Raw genomic sequence first — 27,398 nt, 5'->3', positions numbered from 1 at the left:
ATGTTACTGCAATACCAAGATAATTGCTTTTAGAAATACCTGTATCCAGTAGTGAGTGGAATTCCACTCTTTTTCCAGTAGATGTGAGGTTTGGGACTGCCTCCGATCTGGCATTCAAAGACAACACTACCACCTTCCACAAGTTTCTGCACTGTGGGCTTCCTCACAAAGAATGGAGCCACAGCTGCTCCAGTGTCCACAGATTCAGATACAGCACTGACTTCTGACCTGGTCTCTTGTCTGGCTTCAGCTGCAATCCTGGGGAAATTTTTTGATGATGAATTAACATCACTGAGCAAAACATGGATGAGGTCTGAACTGTGATCTGTGGTAGGAACTGTTTTTACCAGGCATATTAGTTAGCTCAAATGAATCTAGACAGTCTTTCCAGAATCAGGACTATGAAGGAATGCAGAAAGAGCAAAATACAATACTGTGCAGCAGGAAAACCTACATAATAAGTTATAACTCTATATAATAAGCAATAACTCTAATGGTAGCACAATACACGGTCTCCTCGCATTTAAATATTTCATCAAAAGTAAATTAAGATGCTAGCTTAACTCAAATTTATGTGCAACCAGTGAACACCACAGCTCACAGTAAAAATGTTATTCAAAGACTTTCTGCCTTTTTTTTAAGAACGCAAACATGATGCTTCATCACCAGAGACACGGATAAAGGATAAAGACATAAAGTCACCTATAATTGTACTTTTGATTTAGATTACATTTTGGCTTGCCCAGTGGACTAGCTAATGAATTTATGATTTATCCATCAATGATGAATTAAACATCACAAGAGCAACTTAGACAAGGTCATGGCATACTCACTGTCTTTCTTGCATAGATACTTCGACATGTTCAGAAATAGCAGTCAAATCCTCTCGACTCTCAATTTCCTCAGAAACTGTAAAAAATAAATAAATAAATAAATAAATAAATTAAAAGTAAATAAATAAATCTATATTGACAAAAACTGTTGCATGATGCATGTATTTGGTACACTGTTATTCTTACCTTGCACAAGCAGGTAGCAGGAGGTGCTGATAGTTCCAGCCTCATTTGTTGCAGTGCAAGTGAAACGTCCACTATCCTCAGCAAAGGCCTCACGGATCACTAAACGAGCATATCCTTGCTCATATGTGATCTGGAAGTCAATGGAGCTTTCAATCCTGTAGTCCTCTCTGAACCACATAATGCCTGGTGTGGGGTGGCCTGAGATCTGGCACTCCAGAGTCACAGACTCTCCCTCAGTAACAGTCAGGTTCTTCAAGCCCTGAATAACAGGAATAGGAATTTAGTTATTTTGTTTAAAAAAACTGTGAAAATTCAACCTGTTTAAACCAGATTTGAAAATTCATTGAAACTAAATACTTACAGCCACAACTGTTGGTGGCATCACTTGCACTTGTGTATGCGAAGGGATCATTGCAGCCTCCACAACCTGCAAAATATTTTGTGTGTTCAGAGCCTCTCTTTTAGCCCATGATACAGATTATGGGATGACAAAGAAAGGAAGCAACAAAAAGCATTATTTTTCACTATTTCACTTTCGACAAATGGAAAAATTGGAGGAAAGGTGCTGTGGAAACGTGCTTGCTGAGTAGAGCAGACGTGGAGCATAATGGATCTGTGAGGCAAGAGTGATCACTTGATTACTCAAATGAAGCTTTGCTGTCAGATCAGTAAGGTAGTGGCCATATTATAACATGCACATCCACACAATGAATGTAAATGATGTGTCTATACCCCTCTGAATCTGGGTGTCATAAATTGACTAATATCTGTCCCTAAGGGAGGACTGTGGAGTTATTCTCCTTTCCATTAGCTTGCACACTGAAAGCTGAACAGACTTGATGTTTTGAGCAGAAAGAGTAGAGTACATCGCTTTCTACAATATCCCAGCAGCAGATCCAGCTATTAAGACCTGATCAAACCAGTGACAGCACCATTACCACCACCACCATGAATTAAAGTGACAGGCTTCATTTTTATATGAATATAAAGTACAGTTGTCTAATACTGGTTCTCAACATGATGTCTGTGGGCCCTTAGGGGTCTGTGATTTTTTTTTAAATTTATTTAGTTACAGCCATGGAAATCACAACCCACGATTGTCAACATTTTCATTAATTTTGAGCTTTTATAGTTTTAGGCTGTTTGACTGGTCACTTGAATTAAGTGGGTTTAATCCAAACCTCAATAACTCAAAAACAAACAGGCTTTAAATAATGTCAACTTGAATATAATGTGTCCGTTAGTATAAACGAATAAAACAAATAAAATAAAAATAAGGATAATAAAGGAAAAAGTAAATAGAAAAATATTATTGTACACATTTAAATAATGTATTGAGGGGGTCCATGGAACCTATTTCAGAGTTAAACAGGCCACTGAATACAAAAGATTTGAGAGCTTCTGGTCTAAAACACACTAATAATATGCTATGTGCTGTTTAACTCTGACAGCTACAGGACATTTTTCGAGGAATTTGGGCTGTATAGTTTTTGAAAATGTGAAATTTGAAATGTGCCAGATCAGTGTCGACTGGAAATGTATGATTTATATAGCAGTGGGCATAAGCACAGCCTCAGTTTTTACTGTCTTAGAAATGACCTGCTGTTCTACAGCCAGCTTGAGTTGCTATATAACTTGAAGGCTTATATAGGCTTGTTAACCAGCAAAACGTGCGGTAGCCACAGTGCCTGGACTTCTTTCACTATGACTAATTAGACAATAAATATTATTACTAAGTCAGGATTTTGTACATGAATTACAAATCCTTAGTTACATTGCAAAAAGTACATGTTAAAATATTGGTGCAATGCTATCCAAAGTACAAAGTTCCTGATATGACAAACAAAGGTGAGCAAGACATAATAATCAATCCATGCTTAATGTCAAAGCAAAGTGACAATATGTAAAAATACAGGGAGCCAACAAGGTGAAAGCAGTGTATGGTGCACTTTGGACAAACTCTCCAAAGTGTAACAGTGATAGCAAGGTGCTTGTTTCACACATTAGCTCACTACCTCCTCCAGACCAGACCAAGTTTCGCAGTTAGGGCTGGTGTCCCGTGCTGTTTGTCCTGCTAGAGCACCGTTGGAATAACTGTCATCATTTTCATTAAAATGCTCCTCTGGAATCATCAAGGCTGCAGTGTCCTCAACATCTGATATCATCTATATTTTCCAAACATTTGTGTTGTATTAAAATTGCTCAACTTCTAATATCAATTAAATAATATAAACTGAACACAGAGCAGTGTACCTCCACTTCATCCTCAGTTAGAGTAGAATTAGCTGTGGCCAACTCTTTGAAAATATTGGCCATACTTTCAACACTGCTTGCAGTATCCTCCCATTGTTCAGTACTGTTTTCAGTATCAGGTGTACTAATAACAGAGTCTGCAAATTCACTCTCACTGCTAGCTTCATCAGTGTCGTTATATTCATAGATGTTTTCAACGCTGTCGTCCCTAAAGTTATTTTTTGCAGAATCATCCATTGCCTACATATATATGTAGAGGGGAAAGTAACAGAACTTAATAGAACCATTAATTATAAATTAAATTTAATTTTATTTGTATGGCACTTAACAATAACCATTTTCTTTAAGCAGATTTACAGAAATCTAGGTGTAGATTAAGATCCTTAATGAACAAGCCCGAGGCGACAGTGGAAAGAAAAAACGTCCTGAGACGACATGATGAAGAAACCTGGAGAGGAACCAGACTCAAAAGGTAACCCATCCTCTTCTGAATGACATGGAATAATGGGAAATCATTTCTATTCCACAACTGTATGCTATAAAGTCAAACATTACTAAGTGTTCTAAAAAGATGTTCAGTGTGAGCATCATGATCTTTATGATTACAGCAGCAGTTCTTAAGAGCATGTCTACAGTATCCAGGTGAGATTAAACACTGTAGAAAGTCTTGTCATGAGTCTTGGGCATAATAAATAAAGATCACTTTCACAAGGTCCCAGGCCACATTGAAGACTGTGTGACCCAGCATTTCAAATATAAGTGCAGCTCATGGCAAGCCTCAGATCTGCACACTGTCAGCATGAAGTACTTCACCTAACCCTTATATTCTGTTTGGCTCCTTTATGTGCTCGGCTAAATGTATCAAACAAACATAAAAAACAGGTTTCAAAGTCATATTTAGATTACCACAATGATGTTCTGATTTAATTGGATGGAGACAAAATGAGTGCAGGACAGATCAGTATTATATGGCTCATAGGTAGTGTGGCTGCTCATTAATAATTTCTACTTCCTAAAAAGCTCACCTCCTTGTTATGTATTGGTTAGCACTTACAAAGTTGTTAAAGTTCATTGAAACAAAATGAAGCTAACTGCTTTTTCACTAGACAAATTTTGTTCACAATACATTTTATTCATTATTTTATTTTTTTATACTATTTTATTATAATTTTATTCATATAACCTAAGCCTAAATGTTGCAACTGAAAACAATTGGTCTCTTTTGTCAATTCATTCATTTTCAGTAAGTGATTTATCCTGTTCAGGGTTGCAGTGGCTCCAGAGCCTATCCCATGATCACTGGGAGTTAAGCAGGAATACACACTGAATTCTGTGTTTTTGTATTCTTTAAAAAAAATTTGCATTGTTTACATTATGATTATAATTGGACTAACTGACTTCATTAGAAAGCATTTTAGAAGGTAGATAACTGATCATTATTTATATATTTGTATTTAGTAAACAATGAAATACACAGAATGATCAGAAGCAGAAACAACTCTGCCATCACCTCTTGAAAAGCAAAATGCTGAGTTGACCGGTTTGCCTCTACAATGGACAATTCAATATTTTTACAACACAGCTGCTAACATTGAGCCTGGTTCACAGTTGCTACCGCAGTATCAACGGCAAAAAGTCGAGTTCAGTCAAACATGAGCACTCCTATATAACCTGCAGACAATACAAGCCTACACAGCCACATCATAAATACTTTATTTCATTACTGTATGTGAGTTTTCTATTCTATTAGCTGTAGTTTGTTCATTTGCCTTTGATAGCTCTTTCTTTAGCCACACAGGTATCACCCAGCCGCACCTCAGGTGTTTTACCACTAGGGGTTGCAAATGTTCAGCTATAGGAAAAAAAAAATCTCACCTCTTTTATAATAGCTCCACTGATCTGTTGCTGCATGGCAAACGAGCCCTCCCATTGTTCCTTTTGGACATGTGTGGAAGAGGACTGGACATATGTGGGTCCACTAGTCATGGTAGTATAACTGGACTCTGCTACATAGCCTTCCTGCTTCCATGGAGGCAAAACATCAGCAGCCTGTGTGACATACTTGCGTGTGGTAATTGGAGACTTCACAGGTCTGATAGGGGACACAGACACTCTTGAAGTTGGGGAACCAGGCCTAAAAGAAAGAAAAGAAAACACTTTTCAAATAGAAACTAAACTATGATTTTAAAAATTTATACACTTTAATGAAAATTTCAAGGTTCAACTTTAAGGCTAAGGCCCTTTAGGAAAAGGAAAAGCACTTTACCTCACAGGTGTGGGGGTTGGAGCCTTAACATGTCTTACGGGGGAAGGTGACTGGTGGCGAGCAGCTGCAACCTTTGAAACCGCTGAAGCTGGTGTTGGGGACATTGAGGTTGGTTTTCCAGGCACACGAGGGGGTGTTTTATGAGCCAAATGCTGAATCTCAACACCTCCCTCCATTTGCATTTCTAACATGGCTGATGACTCAAAATGAGCCTCCACTTTCTATGAATGAAATACAAGGCTGGATTATTCTCTAATCTTTAAAATGTAAATTCCTTTCACAATTTCTTTTGTGTTCACTGAATTGAAACCAATGTGAGTGCTAATGAAGGAGAATCAAATAGCAGCATATTATTTTTCACTGGGTTAGTACTGCCTTCTGGTTAGGATACAATGTGATTCAGGTGCATATTCAAGCAAATTTGGAGCATAAAATCAAATGTAAATTTGATATATATATATATATATACATATATATATATATATATATATATATATATATATATATATATATATATATATATATATATATATGTACACATAATTCAAATACAGCAACTGTTTGGATTCCAGTTACCTTTTCCACCTTGGTCTGTGAAATCTGAGAGTTTGAAACAACTGTCTTGGTCTTCTTAGCAGGCACTGCAACTTCTTCGCCTGAAATAACACATAGTAAAGTATACTGTACCATACTGATGTACAACATTAAACAAATAAATTGCAGATAAATGACTAATGACTTAAATAAAACATGTCCAGAAATTTACCTTGAACCAGTAGTTCTGCAGTTGAAGTGGCACGTCCGCTGCTGTTGGAGGCAATAACTGAGTATGTACCAGAGTCTTCAGGAAAAGCCTCGGCAATCAACAAACTGTAAAGGTCTCCATCTTGAACAATCTGAAAGTCAGCTGAGCTCTGAATCTCAGCTCCCTCTCTGTAAAACTTCACCACAGGTGTAGGGATTCCTGTCACACGGACGTCCAGTCTCACTTGGCTTCCTTGTCTCACAGTCATGCTTTGTAGTCTCTGAATAAAGGTTGGTGGCGCAGTTTCCGCTGTAAAGAAAAGACAGGTTTAGTACTTACTTGTTAAGTTAGGACATGCTATTTATCAATATCCATAGAGAAAATTAGTCACCTGTAACCAGGAGTTCAGCAGTGCTAGTGGCTTGTCCAGCGCCATTGGTGGCTCTCACAGAAAATCTTCCACTGTGTGCGGCTGTCACGGCGGGGATCCTCAGAACAGCGCGGCCTTCGCTGAATGAGATCTGAGCGCCGGGCAGAGCGGCAGCAGAAAGAACCTGGCCATCACGAAACCAGCTCACCTCAGGAACTGGATTACCTGAAGGGAACAGAATGTAATATAACCCTAAGGATAATGGAAACTATGTACTATGTCATGGGTCATTTTATAAACAGTCCAATAGGAAAGGAAAAAGATGTTGAAGAAGAATGTGACTTTTATCCTTACCACTAACTTGGGCTTCGAACGTTGCAGCACTACCCTCAAGTGCCACAACGCTCTGAAGCGGCTGTGTAAACGTTGGCGCCTGTGTTGTCATGATTGTAGGCACCCTGGAAAATACAAGAATGAGGCATTCATAAATTTAAACTTCAAATCATTTAAGGTCAAAACATTTATTTCGTAAAACACAAAAAATACAGTGTTGATATTTATTTTTGTTATGTGACAATATGAGTTATAGGTGGGCTATTTTTAGCTGCTAAGAAATTTAACTGACTAATCACTGGGTGTCGTTCCTTCCACCCTACTGCACCTGGCTCTGAGGAACCTGTCATCTGAGAGACTAGTGGCTCCAAAAGGTCTGTGTGTCAATTCAAACACCTAACTGACAGCATATAGACATGTAAGTGCAACTGCAAGCTGTGATTTCAGCCTTTGAAACAAATTACCTATCCAGATGCAAATACTTAAGGGTTCATGATTAAGAAAAGCATAAAAAGTTTTCACACTTAGAAAAATCAAGAAGGAACAGCTTAGTAGAACATGGCCTTCTCTGTGATTAAGCATGTAAATAAATGCTTTTATCCAAAACAACCAACAAGTTAGACAGTATACATTTCAAGCATCCAGTTTTTTGAGAATATGGCAGTGACCGAAGAGCTGAACTATCTCCCAAATTACTCAAAAGCAAGTGTAAGATGTACAGTAATCATTATATATTGCACACTAATGATTATACAACAATGACATACACAAATGCTCTACGTTTGGGTTACAGTCTTAATACAGGACAGAATGTCAGCAGGTGCAACTGTTCAAGCAAACATGCTACAATCTTAAAATGACAGCTGTTGTGTGAACCCCTGTTAACCTTTGTTAACATAATAGCTCATTTTACTCAAATCTGGTCAATGTATATTTGCACCCCCTGGGACTAAAATACAAATATTGCCAAAATACAGTTGTATTTAAGACTCATTATGATACTGAGATAAAATTTTATTATTTAAAATGTCAATTGTTGAGAACAAAGAGAAGCCTTAATGCTCATTAGCACCCCCAACAACTTTTAAATTCCCAGCAAATAAGACCAACACCAAATTTAAGTAAGGTCACCAGGCTGCAAATATACCCTGTTCTATATTGAGGAGTAATACAATATCTCTACATGTGCATTTATTAACTAGCAGCTCGAATAGACATTTTAAAGCTGTCTATTATAAACATATGGTGTCTTATGGAATTTGCCATTTTCTCTGTTTCCTTTATCAGTCAGTTTCTCAACATTATAGAACAATTTCCAAAATACCTACAAGATCAACTGACTTTCTAATAGTAGGTGATATAGTTAAGATAAAGCAGGAAAACACATATTAATTAACCTATTTGTTTATTCCCTATTGAAGCCAGATAAGCATTTGTTGCTGTTGCTGCAGCTGTTGTAAAACATAAAAACAATAAAGTAATAAAAGTAAAAAGTAAAAGGTGTGCTGTTACTTTGAACATTTAACGATCATACTACATGTTCTGTCCACCATTTCTTAGGGCAGGGGCCTACTAAACCTTATTAGGATACGAAAATCTATTTATTATTCAGAAATATCTGAAAATCTACATCTTCTTGTAATAACAGGGAATAATCAATTTTAAAATAATAACTGGATTAATAAATTAGTTCAGTGGAAATGGAGGATGCAAAAGGCGTTTTCTTTTAAAAAAAATCATTACAGTTATTTAGCTCCCTTAACACAATACCACTAACGCTGCATTACCATCACATATCATTGTCAACCATCACTTAGAAATAAACAGCGACAATTTCATTCTTCCAAAAATGTAATAGAATCTAATTATTTACTCAAAAATGTACACTACTTATCAGCATTTGATTTGGGTCAAGAGGTGAAGTCCAAGCTCATCTCCCAACATATGTTGACAATTGTACAAAATAAACAAGCACAAATTATTTTTAATAAACACAAATATAAAGTTCACAGTAAACGGTAAGGTAGGTGTTATATATGATGATTGATGTCCTATTAGACAGAAATGGCAATCTCCAAAAATAATCAGTCCCTTTGCTTGATTGACAGTCACCATGTGGCACATAGCTGGAGGTGCAACTGATAGCCCTGCTGCTGATTCCCTTAAAAAGACATCGCGGCCGAGCTGGGACACCACTCTAATGCTATCACAAGCTATTCTTGGCTTTTCTCAAATCATCGCACCATATAATAACCTTGAACTTTTAAAATCAGGTAATTCTTTGCTGAAACATTTAAAAAAGAAGAAAACAATTGCAGCATCCTGTTAAGCCTCTGAAACATCACATAAGAAGACTAAAGGCAATTCTGTAATATATTGTAAATGTGAAGGTAACATGCATGATCAAAAAGTAAAAGACAGTAAATAAATATCTGTCCATGGAGTAAATGCAACTTACTTGGAATATAATGGTGCCTATAACTGATGGGACTGTGCCCAGAAGGCTATTGCCTCAGCAACAATCCTTTTATCCAGTATGTTTCCAGAATATCCAAGGTGAGAACAGTTGAACCTCAAAACGACCCCAAAAACAAAACTACACAGGGGTAAAGACCGTGTAGTTTTGCTTTTCCCTTGCAATCCCTACACCCGAGGCAAGGCTGGGAATGCTCCAACTGCTCAGAAGTGCTAATACGCTACTTTTAGTTTATATACCTCTAGCCTAGCCTGCAATGTCACTTCTCAGCCACTCCCCATTCATCCCCCTCGCCCAAGGAATCATGGGAGATTGATGCATTTTATACAACCTTACATTTGCCTCTCAGTGTCCCCCACTCTTTGTCTACAGAAGTTCATAATAACATGATATTCCACTGGCATGTCAGAATATTCTATACACTCATTTAGGTGATTTGCAACTGTTAAATGTTATGTTTATACCCCTTTTTTTTTTAAAAAATGGCCATGCTGTTTAGCCAGGCCCTCATGGCAAGCATTAACCTGTCGATGACCAAAAGGAGCAAGTAGCTGTCCCTGTCACTCACACAGAAGGCAACCCCCCTCAGGAAGGGTCAGCTGTAATGAGTACAGAATGCCTACTAACCTTGCTTTGTTGTTCAGATCCTATTTATTTATTTATATCAAAGATGTGAACATCTTTACTAATAGCAAACTTAAAACTTACAAATAATATAAGACTAAGCAGTACACATTTTATTAAATCATTAGTTGACATTCCACGGCATCACATTACTAGTCTAGCAGTAAAATAAAATTCTTACATAATTATTAAATTAATTCAAGTTAGGTAAGTAAAGTGATGCCCTGCTACTATCCAAAATATAGCTAATAAGGACATAAATTTTATGTACCTGACTAATCATCCAGAGTTTGGAATTAAAAGCCTAGAACAGCTTCCCAACCTGTTTCCTAAGGCCACCTTGCTCTGCACATTTGTTTAATTTATTTTCCTTTACCACTGTGTTAAAGATTCATGATTTACACCACCATCTTGTACCAGTCTGTTTTGGCCAATTTTCTTCTTTTTCAGTTCTCAGAGACAGACAGACAGACAGACAGAAAGAAAGAAAGAAAGAAAGAAAGAAAGAAAGAGCAGGACTCCAGTTGATGGTACAGTTTTAAGGTTTTAATCCAGATGTTTGTTGCCATTATATGTACAGTAAATTAAATAACTTCTTAATCAGTTCATTTCACTGGGATATTTCACAATACTAGTCCTTTCTAAGGTTTAGAGGTTGGCTTTAAGCATCATTGTTAGAAACTTATGTTAATCAACCATTTGATTTGGAATTTAACTATAGTATTATTGTCATTGAATCTTCACAAGTAAACACAATCTAGCACTAGCTGTTAGTGTACTTTGTATTATAGAAGTCAGGGTTGCCAGGTTTGTGTGACAAAACCAAGCAAATATATAAGTAGACCAAGTTACTAGCACATTAATACAATAAATGATTTTTTAAATTTTGTTATGCAAATGCTTACCTTACCTTACCTTATCTATACTATTTTTGTTTACTACAGTCACTACTAATAGATCATTTATATAGATAAATTATGATTATGATTTTTTTTAGTAGTGGAAATCACAACCCACCATTATCAAAGTTGTTATATTTATTATTGAGTTTTATATTTATATTTGCTTATTTGACTGGTCAATTAAATCAAATTGGCTTAAATCAGACCTTAATTACTTTAAAAAAAAAAAAGGCCTGTAGAGAATGTCAACTTGGTATTTATGTGTTCTGTGGGTGGAAAGGTTCAGAAATAAAAGGCTCACTGGCTCTAATAAAATAGGCAAATTATTACTGTTATTTTTAAAAAATGAGCGTAATATTTGAATGGTTGGGTGATGTTTATAAAATATGCAATTTATAATCTTGCAATGCAATTGCCATAATCTTATAATCATACGAAGAAAGGAAGAAAGAAAGAAAGAAAGACAGTGAAAAGTATTCTACAATTTCGAGGACATGGCAACCCTGCAATCAGCCTGCAAGTCCTGTTCTGCTAGTAAGTTAGAAGCTAATCCTCAGGTAGTTTACCATCAGACAACAAAAAAATGGTTGTAACAGTAATCAGTTAAAAAGATTTCCTCTGGCAATGAATGTTATGATTACAAAGAGACAAAAAAGCAACATACTGGGCAGAAGGCTAAAAATTAACCTGTTGATTAGCTATGCTAACAGCTTCCTAAAGTATAGCATTCCTGCTCTAAACTTTCTCTTCACACTAGCATGCTATGACTGTATGCTTTATCGAGCACGTAAGATAAAACTTTAATTTCCTGATGTTGTTTCATACAAGGAAAAAAGGTTTAAAAAAGACCTGTTGAGCTGTCTGATTTTTTAATCTACTGGAAATTTTGCCTTTATTTTGTGGATAATTAATCTTCCAGTTTAAAAAGAAGAGAGATTTTTTGTCTTTTAGAAAAAGACATTTTTTTTTTTTTTACAGACTTTATATTTTAAAATTAGGCAGAATATACATCCCTAAATTGCAGTACTACTTTCACATTAGTAATTTCACAGTATTACTCACAATAGCACAGAAGTCCAGAAAGTCCAATAGCTCTTTTTTTCCTTGTGATCTCAAGACAACAAAGGTTGTTTTCCTCAGTGGCACACTATCATATATTAGTGTTATGGCTATTCTGCAGTAATTACACCATATTTCCAAAGATTTTGATTACCATTTGTGTTGTGAACCAAAAACCATTTAGGCAGCATCTCTCAAAAATCATGCGACATCCATTGAGACGCATCTGTAGCTCAGATTGCCTGGCAGTGAAACTCATGAAACATTCAGGATCACTACAGCGTCCACAACGGTATAGTTGCAGATTTATGAGTCGCCTTCTCAAATGACGGACACTAATTTGAAAAATTATCTAGCACTGATAGATAGATAAATAGATGTACTTTACTGATCCGTAATTGGAAATTAAAAAAAAAAATAATGTCAAAGTCTTCACAGTCACCAGAGCTGTAAGACAGCAACTCGACCACTACACCAGCTGTATTCTCTTATATTAGTCCTTGATTAAAATAAAAATGGATGCACTTATTCATGACGTACAACATGCATGCCTAATCATGCATTTTGACATCATGAGAAAAATCTCGAGAAAACAACTTTGGTTATTTTTAGATCACAAGGGAAAATAAAACATGGCCTTTCTGGACTTCCATACAATAGGCTTCTTTTAAAGTGTAGATTCTAAGTAGATAGCATTATTGGTGCAGATGTGCATTATTTCCGACACAAGTACCACACCGTGATAGGCTTGTGTGATATAATGTTTCTATCGCCCCCACACGATATTACACTGCCATGATATCCAGTGATGTTTCCTCCAATTACATTATATTACCAGATCTGCCAACCTTTACATGTTTTGCATAGGAGCTCTGTAATTTAGCGCCAGAAAAGCAGTTTTGTTTTTCCCAATAAAACAGGAGATGAGCCAATAGACATTTGAATCTAGAATGATTGACAGTTGCACAGGTGTTTTGATATTAAATGACACTGCCTGGGATCTCCACCCCCTTCCTCTATCTCACATGCTTTTGACTGTTCCTAACTTTCTGTCAAGGTAAATAGAGAAGGTTTTGAGCTCATTAATGTGAAATAAAATCTACCAATGTATGTTTGACTTAACTATATACTTGTTTAATGTTACCTAACAGTTTATTAGGGGTGCCACCGAAATATATTGTTCAAAAAATGGTCAAAAACAGGACTTTCAGTTTTCAGCTGAAACAGAAAAAAGGCCAAATATTTTCAAGTAAAAAGATTAATTTGGTCCGCAGTGAAGTGACAAATCTAATACTTTACAAATAATGTGAATAGTGATTGATTAACAAGGTGATTGGCGTTTTTTTTGACCTGTACAATGCAGATGGGTTCAAACACTTTGAGTAGTAGCAGAATAACAGAGACAATATCAGCCATGTGGACATTAGACAACTAATTTGTAAAAGGATTGTATAAAACTGTGCTGTTATTTTTCTTTTTGCTGTGCATTACTGCAAAATTATCTAAAATCGAAGATACCAAAACATTTTTCTAAATATTCTCAACTTAGGTCATTTGCAGTAATTTTTAAAATAAAATATATTAAATAAACAGTGTAAATCTAGAAAAATAAATAAAAAAGGTTTAAGGATTATTTCAAATCACTTAATTTTAATCATCAGTGAAAAAGGTTTTAATATATAAAAGACTCAGAAAAGTAAACAAAAAAGTTAAATAAGGTAATTAGCTGTGCAGATTATAGCTGGTACATGCGGATTTTTAAAGTAATTATAATGTATGGAGATTTGTGACTTTGCAGTTTCTGTTAAAGAATAAGATGGAGTAGTCAATGAGACAAGTGGTTCTACACTTTGTTTGTAAATGTTGTAGTGTTAACTACAGCATGTCTATTCAAGGGGAACTGTCATATCCGGTGAAGAAGTAAAGTGTAATGGCTTTATCCCTGTCAGGGTCAGGTTTGGGAGCACTGGGCATGAGGCGACAATACCCTCTGGATGGGAGGCCGGTTTGATGCAGGGTATAATGCACACACACATTCACACACATTCACACCTAGGGGCAATATAGTGTAGCCACTTCACTTCCCAGAGGAAACCCATGAGGGACCTGGTGCTGTGACGCTCCAAAACTGTACCATTTGTGCTGCCCATTGGATGCCAATTATGATAATCATTCTATTTCCTGATAGGCAATTAGATACACTGACCTAACGCAATCAGGGTGGACAAATCATAAATCCATTAGCTAGCCCACCGCAAAAATAACAGCTCTAATATGCTTACCCAGTGCCCTGTTTGGGTTGCCGAGATATCTGATTGGCTAAAAAGGTTATCTAGGATGATGTAATAAACTAGTTAGCTAGTTAAAAGTGCATTAATACAGACACAAATGAGTACATAAATTCCCACATAGTGGATGATAATCATCATCATCTTTTTCTAACAAAATGTCTGAGGTAGCACATCATGTTCGTACCCTTGACAAAAAGTCAACAAGTTGTTGGCCAGTGCTGGGCTTTGAGCTGTGAAGTTTGGCTAGCATCTTTACTTTTTCTTGCCATGTTTAATTGTAACGTGACTGTGTGTTATGCTAGCTTTACTATGCGCTTTATTTTGCTCAGTTTTCTTAGTGTTTCCACATATCTGCATATTTCAGATTCAGAAAAGGTTGTATGTCATCTGTACATGCTAATTAATCTGATTAGTAGAAAGCCAATATGTGTAGTGGGATTCAGAATGAGTAGCGGGTTCTACTGAGTCTATGTGTAAAAGCCCAGACACATAATCTCCTTGTCCTGCTTTCCCAGTGTAAAGATTTGTCCACCCTTGGTAATATTTTAAGAATTTACCTTGTTCAATAACCTGCTGTAGACTTTACCCAGATAAAAATCAACATGTTCCACAGAATACGTAAAAAAAAAAAAAAGGAAGATTCTGGATTCTGTGTTGCTTTTAGTAGGTACTGAAAGGTCTCAGCCATCTTTCTTTTCTTTTGCACAGGCACATGGAGAGAGTTATTTTGGTATCTTGGTACTGGAGATCACAGATGTGATTTACACGGCAGCCATTTCAGTTAGGTTCTCCAGCGTTCTGCACTGGTGTAGAGTCTCTAGTACAACATCTCATGTGTCACCCGAGGACAGCTGCAGCCTTCTTATTCCAAGTTTGGAAAGCTTGTAACTGTCTCATTGACTTTCTTCCTAGGGAAGGGGTTGAGGGCTTTCTTTCACATGCAGATTTAGCTTATAGGAAGAAGAACATGAAGGCCGAAAAATAATGCCAGCTCTTTATGTAAAATTAGGTTCTTTGTAGAGCTGGACCACCTGGCATAAGCTGGACATCTTGATGTGTTACCAACAATCACTCAATTTAGAGCAATATAACAAAGTAGGTTAAGTTTTATATAAATGACCAAAAAATTGAATAGTAAATAAAGTAATTAATTAACACTCAAACTTCAAAATTAATTTGTCCTTCACACATGCTTCCATTCTCCTATTATATCCTTACATGAGAGCAGCACTGCTTATGCCCTGACAGGCAGCAGCAACTGCAGCTCCTTAAATGTCAGCATGTTTATGTGCATATATTTAAATGGTCTCTCCAGAGGCAGAAAAACTAACCAATGCAGCTTAATAAACTACTCTAACAGACATTAAGTAAGGATAAGGGATAAAACACAATGGCTTGTGCTGTTATAGGAAAATAGTCAGCGACTGGGTGCTATGATGGGGCCTGGCATGAAGCTGAGTTACTGTTTTATTATATCACCTCTTATACCACATATTGCAGGGCGATTAATTTGGTCAATTTTAATTAATGTTTTAACGCATTTTCCAAATGTTCTAATTGAGATTGTACGTTTATATTTATATATATGCATATTTAAATTTTTTAATTAAATCATCCGTAAATGCTATTTAAAAGTTTAAACCAATACGAAGGAAAACACTGCCTTCTTAACCTGATAAATGCTTCCTACAGCCTTCACTACTCCCAAATACTGCACGCTTAGATTAAAAAAAAAGGCAGCACTTCGCCGAGGTCTGAACTCATAACAAATAAAGGTTCATATATCACTTCAGAAATATGGAATTGGTATAGATTTGAAAAGTCATATGAACAAAGTCAACATGAACATAATGCTGCATTATATCCTAAGCGGTCCCATGTTTATTTGTTGTTAGCAGCAAATTAGGCAGCTAACCCAGATGAGTGGTCCATATTTTCTTTCTCAGACAGCAAACTGTTTGGTCAGTGTTTTAGATTTAACAAACAAATATGTCTGTATGGTGATTAATCTAAAGCTAAAACTTGTATATACAGTATAAATCATTCAAAGGTAAGATGTTTTACTTTTTTTTTCTGATGTTGTGCGCAGCCATGTTGATATGACGTCACTCTAAACGGGGAAGGAACTAGGATTTGAGAAGAATACCCAAACTTGACTTCTCAGTTGCGGTGGCATTTCATATCACGAAAGACATTATTCTGTCGAGAAAAAAGGGTTCACTAACTTTATTTAAAAGAACCATTGTTTGCACTATTTGATATAGATGGTGCTGTTACTATTTTTATAAAAAAACATTCTGATAAATAAAAAAAAAACTTTATGAATAAATTGCGTAATTTTTCAACTGCATTATGTAAGAACAAAATGAAATCGTAATTGAGAACCATTCATAAATTTGAAAAAAATCAAGATTTTATTTTATTTTTTTGCAGTATTGTCCACATTATAGCCCTAATACCACACCAATTTCCCACTGATTACAGTTTTTTTTTCTTTTTTTTTTTTTTTTCGGTTAATGAACAACATACATTTTAACAATTTTTAGTTACATTTAATGTTATGGACCATCTGCAAGACCAGTTCCAGTTATCTCTTGTTTTATAGCATCTATAAACAGTTGTTCTCTCACTTCCCTCTCTTTTTTTTATCTGTTTTAGGGGGAAAAAATGAAGCTCATCATGTTACAGGGAACCCAGAAAGTGTAAAATTCCTGTGCAGAAAACTTAGACAGTTACGAAGTGCAGACACTGGTTGAGACTCCTTCCATAAATGTTACATAAATGTCTCCTAACAGAAAACTTCACCATATCAACAACTACATGTTTTTGGTTGTTAATTAACAACACAATTTTTTAATCCAGAACTACTGGAGAACTGCTGTTACAGTAAATTAATAAAAACCTTCTGACCAATTAAATTCAAGAATTCAGCAGACATGTGGTATTAAAGAAGATACAGAGGGAACCATGTACTGCCCAGTATTAATCCAACAAAACTCAAGCAATAAAAGCATGATTGTACAATAAGAACCCATACTACATAGGTGTTATCAGTGAATATTTCTTTGGAAATGTAGATGAAGTGTAGGCAAAATGAGACTACAGATGTAGATGCAACATTCTTCTGAAGTTTCTGATTATATGAATGTTATAATACATAATACACCTATGGGAGTACTTTCAAAAATATTTATGCTTAATCAAGTCAGAGTTATTATGATTTATATAAGCAACATCTTACAGACAGATTATTTGTAAGAAAGAGTATGTAAGGAAATCTTTCATTTCAGATTGCAGACACTGCCCCCTAGCGGTGAAATAAGATGGACAAAAGATACATGATTGGTGTGGCTTTTTTCTCTTTCAAGACCATGGTACATTGCAGACAGTAAGTCATTATTTGCATTTATTATCTATATTATTAATATAATATTTGTATATTAGCTTGGTAGTTCAGTGTTTTGAGTCTCATGAATCTCAACTTTGCATCAAAGGTCTTGGAATTGTTGAGAGTGGGGTTGCATCACTCAGTTCTTCCCAACCAAACCCATGACTCTTTTGGGCAATGGTCGCTCAGTGGTTAAGACACTGGACTTCCGATTGGCAGGTTGTGAGTTCACATCCCAGCACTGCCAAGCTGCCACTGCTGGGCTCTTGAGCAAGTCCTTAAGCCTCAACCACTTATTTATATAAAAATGAGATAAATGTAAGTTTCTCTGATAAGGGTATCTGCCAAATGCCACAAATGCATCAATTTTCCAACTTCTTATTCTATTTATCAATGTTTACCCCTAAAAACTTATACAAAGTATACAAACATATACTTATGTAGTGCCGAAATAGTACAGTAGCTATGTTATTTCGTTGCACTGTGTTTTTGTCTTATGCTCCTGTTCCATCTTTGTTGATTTGCTGCTGACTGCTCAGACTCAGCATTTAAGGGTCTACTGGTTTCATTTAGAAATAGTATATTGAAATCAGGGGTATCAAACTCATTTTAGGTAATGGGCCACATTACACTTCCAGTCCAGTGCCAAGTGGGACAGACCAAAAAACTAAGTTTAATAGACCAATTATACATCAACATCATTAATATGTTTATTTATCTGAAAAGTGCATGCTGAATGAACAAATATCATCTACAACACACATGGTCCACTTTATTAGGAACCCATGTATGCCAGTTCACCAACAGAGTGGCAGCTGCACAATGCAGATACAGGTTCAGTTCATGTTCACATCAAACATCAGAATGGGGAAAAAAATGTGATCTCAGTGACTTTGATAGTGGCGTGGTTGTTGGTGCCAGAGGGGCTGGTTTGAGTATTTCAGATACTGCTGATCTCCTGAGATTTTCACAGCAGTCTCTAAAGTTTACACAGGCTACAGTGGGCACAGGTTTACAGAAGCTGGTCAGTTGAAGATTGGAAAGACATCACCTGTACTGTTTTGGTGAGCCTATGCCCACTGTAGCCTCAGATTCCTTGTTCTTTTCTGACAGGAGTGGAACCCAGTGTGGCCTTTTACTGTTTTAGCTCATCTGCCTCAAGGTTTGACATGTTTGTTCTGAGATGCTTTTCTGCTCACAATGATTGTAAAGAGTGTTCATTTGAGTTACTGTAGCCTTCCTGCCAGCTCGAACCAGCTTGGCATCTCTCATCAACAAGGCATTTGGACATTTTTTTTGTTTTTCACACCATTCTGTTTAAACTCTAGGGACTGTTATGCAGGGGATCGCATAATTGCTATATACTGTATATTCCATGCAAAATGCATACAAAAATGAGGGGAGGAAATCTATATAATTTGCAAAATAATTTACAAATAAAAAAATTTTTTTTGGAAAGTGACTTGGGTAGCATCAAGTTTTTAATTTTTTTTAGCTTGCTACATCAATATCATTATATTATTGTGTGTATTGTGCTAGCAGAAGATTAATATTACAGCTTTGCAGTGAATTATGTATTGCTTGGATTGTTCCGTGTTTCCACATACCTGTGTGTTACTGATTTAGAAAAGATTGTCTCTCACCCATAATCCAGCTTGTAAAACCCTTTCTACCATCAGCCATATCGTGTCTCAGCCAGAGCATGTAGCACAGCGACAGGCAGGCTTCAGGATTCAGAAAGAGTAGCTTGCTTTATATTTATGTAGCTAAATTTGTAGCTATAGTTTATACATGGCTACGTACCAAATGAAACATTTTGCTTTGTGAAAGTAAATATGGAGTAGCAATTTTCTTTTTCTTGCTGTTGAACCTATTTGTCAGGCAACTCAGAATAAACAGCTAATAGCCAGGATAACAAATTTGCTTGCCCTAGGCTCCTGGGCTAATGATTTGTCCATGCCTGTTCAGTAATTCTAATTATGAAATCTTAGTATCTTACTAATGTAACATGTTTTTGAGAATGTCAAAATGTCATCAGATTATCTGAGTATATCTGCAGGAGAGGTGTCTGTTATACCACAGATTATTGAAAATCTACAGATACAAAACAACAAGGGTTTTAGTGCTGAAAACATGCTTTATTGAATCAATTATAAGGCTCAAGGAGGTTGCATTCATTAGTAATACTACAATTCTACATAAAATCAAACCAAAATATAGGGCATATAGTTCCTGTTTTAAGATTTTTATTTCCACAGAAGATGTTGTCCCTGTGGTACGCTTGTTTGCCCAGCAACTGTGAAGATGAGTTCTAAAACTAGTACACACACACAATGCAACAAAGCAATCCTCCAAGAGGAGGCTCTGCTTCTGCAAGGAAGTACAAGATAGACTTTTATTATTGGCCAGGAGATGTTCATTTTGAAAGTCCATTCAAGCAATCCCTTTCCAGAAACAGAGCACATTAAACATTTTTGCTCATGAAGTGAAGGCCGCTCACACTTTGAGCATGTCTTTAAAATGGTGGTATGACATAATCAGTTTGAACACAAGACCTAGTCATGCTGCTTACATGAGGGTAAATGCACGCAGCATTCAAGGTCTTATGGTCAAGTTATAAAGTCATGTGATTATAGAAATATCACATGTACACATACAATGTATAGCTTTGTCTCGTAAATTTAGTAAAACTTCAACAGGGAGCCTCTCTACCTGTTGAGGCAATCTTAAGACTTCAACTTTTTGTTGAGGCACTAAGTTTAGTTCCAGGTTTAACAGGGTATTCGTTCCATGAGAAACTTTCTCCTGATAAACAGTTAGTTCCATTTGTTTTAGTTAATATCGTCTTAAATAACAATTCATACATTTCCCATAACCGGTAAATTCGGCTATATACATTATGTACATGTCACAAAAAATTGACCAAAAATCCTAGTCATAATTATCCAAAATGGCACATTTTATAACAACTTTAGACTTTAGTCTAGTTCGGCATAAATTAATGTCAAGTTTGATATAAAAATATTTCATATTTACAGGAACAGATATCCAGGTATTTATCAAGTAAATATCTTTTTTTTCTCATTCAGTAAATAAAAAGGCAGATAATGCGAGAAGGGGGAAGAAAGTATCATTATTCGATTTATAGTGAACGAATGCTAATGGTGACAGTTGCCATATCAGACCCATGCTCATTGGAAAGTTTGAGGGTGTACACCCCAGCGTCACTAGATTTTACACTAGTGATTATGAGTGTCGTCAGGTCCTCCGTAGTCTCAATGTGGAATCTTCCACTCTCTTCTGCAGTTGAAATAGTTTTTCCACCACAAGACCACTCAATGTGTGGAGAAGGCTCTCCAGAGAATGCACATGCTATGGTCAAAACCTTCCCAGGTTCAATGCTGATGTCTTCAGGTAGGGCTTCAATTTTTGGTGCTGAACCTTTGAAGTAAAAATTAATTGAAGAGGTTTGTCAGTTGAAAGAAATATGAGTCAGTAGGCTGAATATATATTTTACAAATGCTTGTGACCACAGATTAAAGTGGCTCTTATTAGCTCACCTTGACCACTGAGCAGAGTGGCTCTTATTGAGGATCCCTCAGCATGTGAGTGACTTGACATCATACTGCTTGAGCTCATAGCATACACTGATTCAGAAGTCATGGAGGACATGCTGGACATTGACATTGTTTCAAATTTCATTTCAGCCATGGTGGAACTGCTGAACGATGTTTCTTGCATTGTGCTCTCCATGTGGACGGATTTTGAAGAGAAACTCTCATGCATTTTGCTGAGAGTGGCACTCTCTTTCTTAAGCATTTCAACCCCCTCATGGGCCTTTGAGGACACTGATTCTGTAAGATAAGTTAGTTAAATTAGTGTGTGTGTTAGTGTTAAGCATGGGTCTCTAAAACGTGTTAAGAAAATACTGAATTATTACATGAAATTAAATTTACCTTTAACAGCCATGTGTGCAGACACAAATGTTGTTATTTTTGTGTAGATGGACTGGAACACTTGACCAAAGAAGGAGAATGATGTTTTTGAGACTGCTCCACTCTCTGCGATTATTTCACAGGAATATTCACCCTGATCCCTCTCAGACACATCCGATATATAGAGACAGCAAGTGCCATCAGCAGAAGTATGGATCTGATAATGGCTACTGTGACTAAGTCTCCTGCCATCTTTGTACCACACAACGTCCCTTACAGAGCATTCAGCAACACAGATCATCTTCACCTTGTCTTCAGAGGCCTCAGCTTTAAGTTGCTGGAGGATCTTTGGGGGTGCTTCCTTTGAAGGAGTTGGTGATTTCACAGTGAGTGGAGATTTAACCCTTTTTGGTGAAATGATCGGCTCAGGAGACTTGGCTGCTGGTGGGGATTTTACTCTTTGAGGAGAGGTGATTGGCTCTGGTGACTTCATGCCTGTGGGAGATTTAACTCTCTGTGGTGAGGTTCTTAGCTCTGGAGACTTAACTGGAGGTGGCGATTTCACTCTTGGAGGAGATGCTACTGGTTCAGGAGACTTCAGGGCTGTGGGAGATTTAATCCTAAGAGGGGACGTAATTGCTTCTGAGGGCTTTGCAGGGACAGGTGACTTAACTCTTGGAGCAGCAGTACTAGGCTCAGGAGACTTGACTCGTAGTGGCGATTTGACACCCTCGGGTGACTTAATTTGTGGTTCAGGAGACTTGACTCCGGTAGATTCTGGTGATTTCACCAAAGGCTCTGGAGACTTAACTGATGGCTCTGGAGATGTCACAGGTGGTGTACGAAATTTCACTGAAGGTCCTGGTGATTCTACAGAAGTTGTTGGTGACATCACTGAAAGTTCAGGTGACTTCACTGCTGGCTCAAGAGATTTAACTGGAGGGGATGGTGCAACAGCCTCCTCTTTTGTTGGTGGCTTGGAGATGTTTAAGGTAAACTTTGCCTCTTGCCTTCCCTCTGAATTTTCTACCACTACTGTGTAGCTGCCTTCATCAGAGTACTCTACAGAGGATATTTCAAATGTAGACTTGTATTGTGTTGTTGTCACATGTACACGATGAGAAGTGACAATAGTGTGTTGCCCATGCATCCATGTGACACTTGGTGCTGGCTCGCCATCAATATCACAGGTAAATCTTGCAGACTCACCCAATGATACTGTTAGAGAGTGTGGTTTGGTGAGTATTTTTGCTGACAGGGTGGCTTTGACTTTCCTAGCAGTAATGCTTGCTGTAGCTGAGGACTCAACAGATTTTGCCTTATATTCAGCTGATACATGTCGTTCTGAGGATGAATATGAAGCAGATGACAGGTATTCAGTCGATGCATGTCTGACAGGAGATGATGCAAGTCTTTCAGACTCATATTTTTCAAACCCAGAAACTTCATGTCTCTCAGTAAGTTTTGTTTTGGTTTCTTTGATCTCTATGTGTGTTCTAGAGGCAGAAGATGCCCTGATTGATGATGTGTGGTAATAGTCTGTCTTTATCACTTCAGGTACAAATGCCGCTGGAGCTTCCTCATCTTTGCGTCTTGAGGAATATGTAGTAAATGCTCCTCCTGATACATCGAGAGTTGCATAGTCAGATGCTTCTCCCTTAGAGTTGGTACAGACAGCACGGTATGTGCCACTATCCTCTGCCTGGCAATCAGTAATCTGGAGGGTTAAGACACCACTCATGTCTGTAAAGTGGTATTTGCTGCTCTCTTGAATCTGTTGTCCATTATGGAACCACTGGATTTCAGCTTCTGGCCTTGATTGGACATTCAATGTGAATTTAGTGTCCTGACCACATGGTACACGGTGTGAACGCATTCTAACTGTGATTCGAGGGGCATGGTCAAGGCTAAATGGTTGTTGTGTTACAACTTGATACTTGCGCTCAGATTTCAAAGCAGCTTTTCTTGCCTCATATCTAGACATGATGTCAAACCTTGCAGATCTTTCAAATCTAGAGGAAGATCTCGATGATCTTCTTTCAGGAGACACAGGACTAGGGGAACGTGGTCGTGTCCTCTCAGGAGTGGGTGACCTCCTTTCAATTGCCTCACCTTCATATTCCACTGGCACCCGGGATGGTCTTATCAATTCAGAGACAGGACGCATCAATTCAATATACGTTGGAGACAGAGATCTCCTCCTTCTCATGAAATGGGAAAGGGGGGGTGGAGAACCACTAGGTTTTATTGGTGTCACTGCATGTTTTGTTTCCTCTGTGTGTTTCACTTCAGCTTTGTGCATAATCCTAGGTGATGTATAGCGTAGTGCATGCAGTTCAAAACGAACAGGGCTACCACTTGGAGGAGAGGCAGAGAAGCCAAGTTCCAGTTCCTCCTCAAGCTGTTGCTTCTCTTCTTCAATTCTCCTCTTTGTCAGATAATCTTCTACAGGCTGGAGGAGTTCTTCATCTGAAAGATCCCCCAGGGAATGCCTTCTTTGTCGGAAGAGGTCTGATTCAGGAGATGGTGAGCGCCTAGCTGGTCTTACAGTTTCCAAATCATCTAGTGTAAGCTTTGGAATACGCCATCTTGGCCTGTATTGATCAGTAATTCTTGGAAGTGGCATGACATAGAACTGTTCCCATCTGGAAAGTCGGATGCGTTTCTGTCTCTTCTGCACAACTCTCTCCATGCGTTCAGAAATTTCGTATTGATCGCGAAGTTTCTTGTACCACTTCATGTCAGATAAAGGCACAAAATATTTAATATTCATGTCTTCCTCAAGAACAGTTGGATCATGTACACGAGCTTCTGGAATTTCATAAGGCATCCTGATCTTCCTACTTTCTTCTTTAATTCTCTTAATTTCCTTATCTTCTTTGTCAGAGATATCAAACTCACCCTGCACATTCTTGGTACTCACTGCAGGTTTGTACAGTTCAGCCGCTTCTTTCAGTGCCTCTTGTGCTACAGGATTAAGTGTAGTCACTTCTGCTGTTGAGAATTCTTGTGCCATTTTTAGTGTCTTTTTTATTTGGTTTTGTATGTATATCTGCTTATCTTCCTCACTCTTGAACTCCCTCCTAATATAAGTTAGGCGTTCAACCTTGAGTGTGGCTTGGCAACTTGCTGAACCAGCAGAGTTTGTTGCAGTAACTCTGTAGGTGCCAGAATCCTCAATAAGTGTTTCTCTAATATGGAGAACATAATAACCCACATCTTCTTGAACAAGTTCAACTTGTGGTCTAAATTCAAGAGGCTTTCCATCTTTTTCCCATTTCAGAGTAGGTGTCGGTGTTCCTGACACTCTCAAATCAAAATGTACACTCTCTCCCTCAACACAATCAATATTTGCTAAGAGGCGTCTGAACATTGGCCTCATTGTGTCCTCAGCAACAGGGTGATGTCTTACTGTTAAGCGTGCCTTACAGCTGTCTTCACCAAACTTGTTATTTGCCACAACGGTATATTCACCATCATCATCAGGTTCAACATTGTGAATCATTAGTTGATAAAGACCCTTGTCAGTTGTAAACGTGTATTTTGTAGGATCAGGTTTGATTCTGTGTCCTGCCTTCAGCCAAGTAACCTGTGGTTCTGGATGAACAGTTATTGTTACACCAAAGCGTACATCCTCTCCAATATATGCTGAACAATTGTACAGTGGCAGAGTAAACTCAGGTGGCCTTTGTAGAAGTTTGGTTCTATCAATTCTCCGCTTGGGTTTCTTGAGTGAACGTCCCAGGAAGTATTCTCGATAGGACCTCACACTCTCAACAAACAGCTCTGCGTAGGCGTTGTCTTCCCTCTCTTCACTAACAACCTTGCATCTGTATAGTCCATCATCACATTCTTCAATGTCTTTCACATATATGCTTGCAACTCCATTGGCATAGCTGATTTCATACTTATGACTTGCTGTCAATTTACGAGAGCCAAAGTACCAGGCCACCTCCGTAGTCTTGTCATAGTTTTCAATGATGCACATAAAACGAACATGACCACCTAATTCAGCAGAGCCATGCATGACAGGACCTGCTCTCAGGCCTTGTTCTGGATGTCCAATTTTCACTCTGCCAATTGAAACATTTCTCTGGTTTCTGTAACCACCGCCATAGGCAACACGAGCTGCTGAAATAACAGTGCTCCACTCCTTCTTGATTATTGACTGGTAATATCGTCTGTGTCTTAAAGTCTTTATGACTTTAGAACTAATGTTTTCTATTTTCATCTTGAGCCAAGGATGTTCCAGAGCCTCAGATGCAGTCATACGATGTTTGCGTTCTTTAATTAGAAGCCTGTCAATGAAGTCCATGCCTTCGAGACTGGTATATTTGAAGGCCTCACTATCAAATATGTATTCAGCACTGGAAATGTGTTCGATCATTTTTTGAGTTGATTCAGCAGCAAAAGGATTGATGCCGCTAAGGAGCACATATGCGAGAACTCCAACTGACCACATGTCTGTAGCAGTGGTAACAAAATCACTATTGTGGACCTCAGGTGCAAAATACTCAGGTGCTGTGAACTGAATTCTGATATTTTCTCCAGGTGTCAGCACCCTGGCTTGGCCCATTTCAATGATCTTGATTGTACTGCTCTTTCTTGTAGTGTAGACAATGTTTTCAGGTCTTATGTCAAAATGACCATAGTTGAGGCCATGCAGGAACTTGAGAGCGTGGCAAACTTGTCTCAGGTACAGAACAATTTCCCGCTCAGTGAGGTCAAAATTTGTTCCAAGACGTTCAAAGATGTCCATCCCTGATATGAATTCATAGATAAGAACATATTCCTCCAAGCTATCGAAGGACTCATGAAGATATAGTAAGTTCTTGTGCCTTGCAATATTGAGTGTTTCAATCTCTCTTGCAACTAGCTCTCTATCAGCCCCTTTCACCTTAATGAGTTTAGCCAGGAAAGTCTTCTTGGAGCTAATTTCAACACAACGATGAACAATACCAAAGTGTCCACATCGTGCTAGTTCCTCAGAGATTTTGTAAAGAGATGGCACATTCTTAACTTTGGAATGAGGTGCTTCTTCTTTAGTAACTTCTCTTTCTTCATCCACTTCTTCATCATAATTTCTAATAGCTAACTTGTCTTCTCTTGCTGTTACAGGTTCAGTTGGCACAGATGGGTTACTCAGACCAAATCTGTTTTCTGCAATAACACGGAACTGGTATTTGGTCTTTCCGAATAGGCTCAATACAGTATGTTGTGGTTCAGATGTCTGGGCAACACGGATCCACCTATCACCAGATACTGGGCACTTCTCTACTATATAGCTGATGATATCACTTCCACCATCATTTGGAGGAGTCCATGTGAGTGTGATGAAATCTCTTCCAATATCACTTACTTTAACATCTTTTGGTGGATCAGGTACATCAGCAACATCGAGTTCAACTGTTTGTTTATCAACACCAAATCTGTTCTTGGCACAAATTATATAGTAACCAGCATCTTTCTTTTGCACTCCCTTTTGGAACACAAGGGATGTAAAGGATCTTGTTACAATCACTTGATGATATGCTGTGTTATTCAGTATTTCTTGTCCCTTCTGCCATGTGACTGCAGGATCAGGTTTACCACTGATTGGAATCTTGATGGTGACTACCTCACCACGAACAGCATGAACAGCTCCCATACCTTGTAGATGTAATGGCAAGTGAACCTTGGCAGGAACTGGAAAAGAGAATAAAACATTAATATACTGTAAGTAGCTGATAGTGTTAGC

General features: G+C 37.6%; 2 protein-coding genes across 61 annotated transcripts in view; both read right to left on the bottom strand.

Moving 5' to 3' along the window:
- ttn.1 (titin, tandem duplicate 1) overlaps positions 1-9,671 on the bottom strand; it is a 142,961-nt gene extending 133,290 nt beyond the window's left edge. For all 46 annotated transcript variants that reach the window (XM_053233898.1, XM_053233911.1, XM_053233918.1 and 43 more), the window contains exons 1-11: positions 9,445-9,671; positions 7,008-7,111; positions 6,675-6,878; positions 6,305-6,592; positions 6,115-6,194; positions 5,539-5,759; positions 5,148-5,406; positions 1,381-1,446; positions 1,020-1,278; positions 834-909; positions 40-258 (exon numbers count right to left, since the gene is read on the bottom strand). In XM_053233898.1, the coding sequence (XP_053089873.1) occupies positions 40-258; positions 834-909; positions 1,020-1,278; positions 1,381-1,446; positions 5,148-5,406; positions 5,539-5,759; positions 6,115-6,194; positions 6,305-6,592; positions 6,675-6,878; positions 7,008-7,098 (1,763 nt within the window). In that variant the 5' untranslated portion in view covers positions 7,099-7,111; positions 9,445-9,671. The remainder of the gene's footprint in view (positions 1-39; positions 259-833; positions 910-1,019; positions 1,279-1,380; positions 1,447-5,147; positions 5,407-5,538; positions 5,760-6,114; positions 6,195-6,304; positions 6,593-6,674; positions 6,879-7,007; positions 7,112-9,444) is intronic.
- A 10,172-nt stretch (positions 9,672-19,843) lies between these two features.
- The window catches only part of ttn.2 (titin, tandem duplicate 2), a 174,588-nt gene continuing 167,033 nt past the window's right edge, over positions 19,844-27,398 (bottom strand). For all 15 annotated transcript variants that reach the window (XM_053233883.1, XM_053233884.1, XM_053233885.1 and 12 more), the window contains 3 exons: positions 21,683-27,346; positions 21,287-21,580; positions 19,844-21,167 (listed from right to left, as the gene is read on the bottom strand). In XM_053233883.1, coding sequence (XP_053089858.1) covers positions 20,869-21,167; positions 21,287-21,580; positions 21,683-27,346 — 6,257 coding nt within the window. In that variant the 3' untranslated portion in view covers positions 19,844-20,868. The remainder of the gene's footprint in view (positions 21,168-21,286; positions 21,581-21,682; positions 27,347-27,398) is intronic.

This window comes from Pangasianodon hypophthalmus, chromosome 5 (genome assembly GCF_027358585.1).
Source record: "Pangasianodon hypophthalmus isolate fPanHyp1 chromosome 5, fPanHyp1.pri, whole genome shotgun sequence".
Lineage (NCBI taxonomy): Eukaryota > Metazoa > Chordata > Actinopteri > Siluriformes > Pangasiidae > Pangasianodon > Pangasianodon hypophthalmus.
The sequence above is the reverse complement of the archived record's forward strand: the minus strand, read 5'-3'. Positions and strand labels throughout refer to the sequence as shown.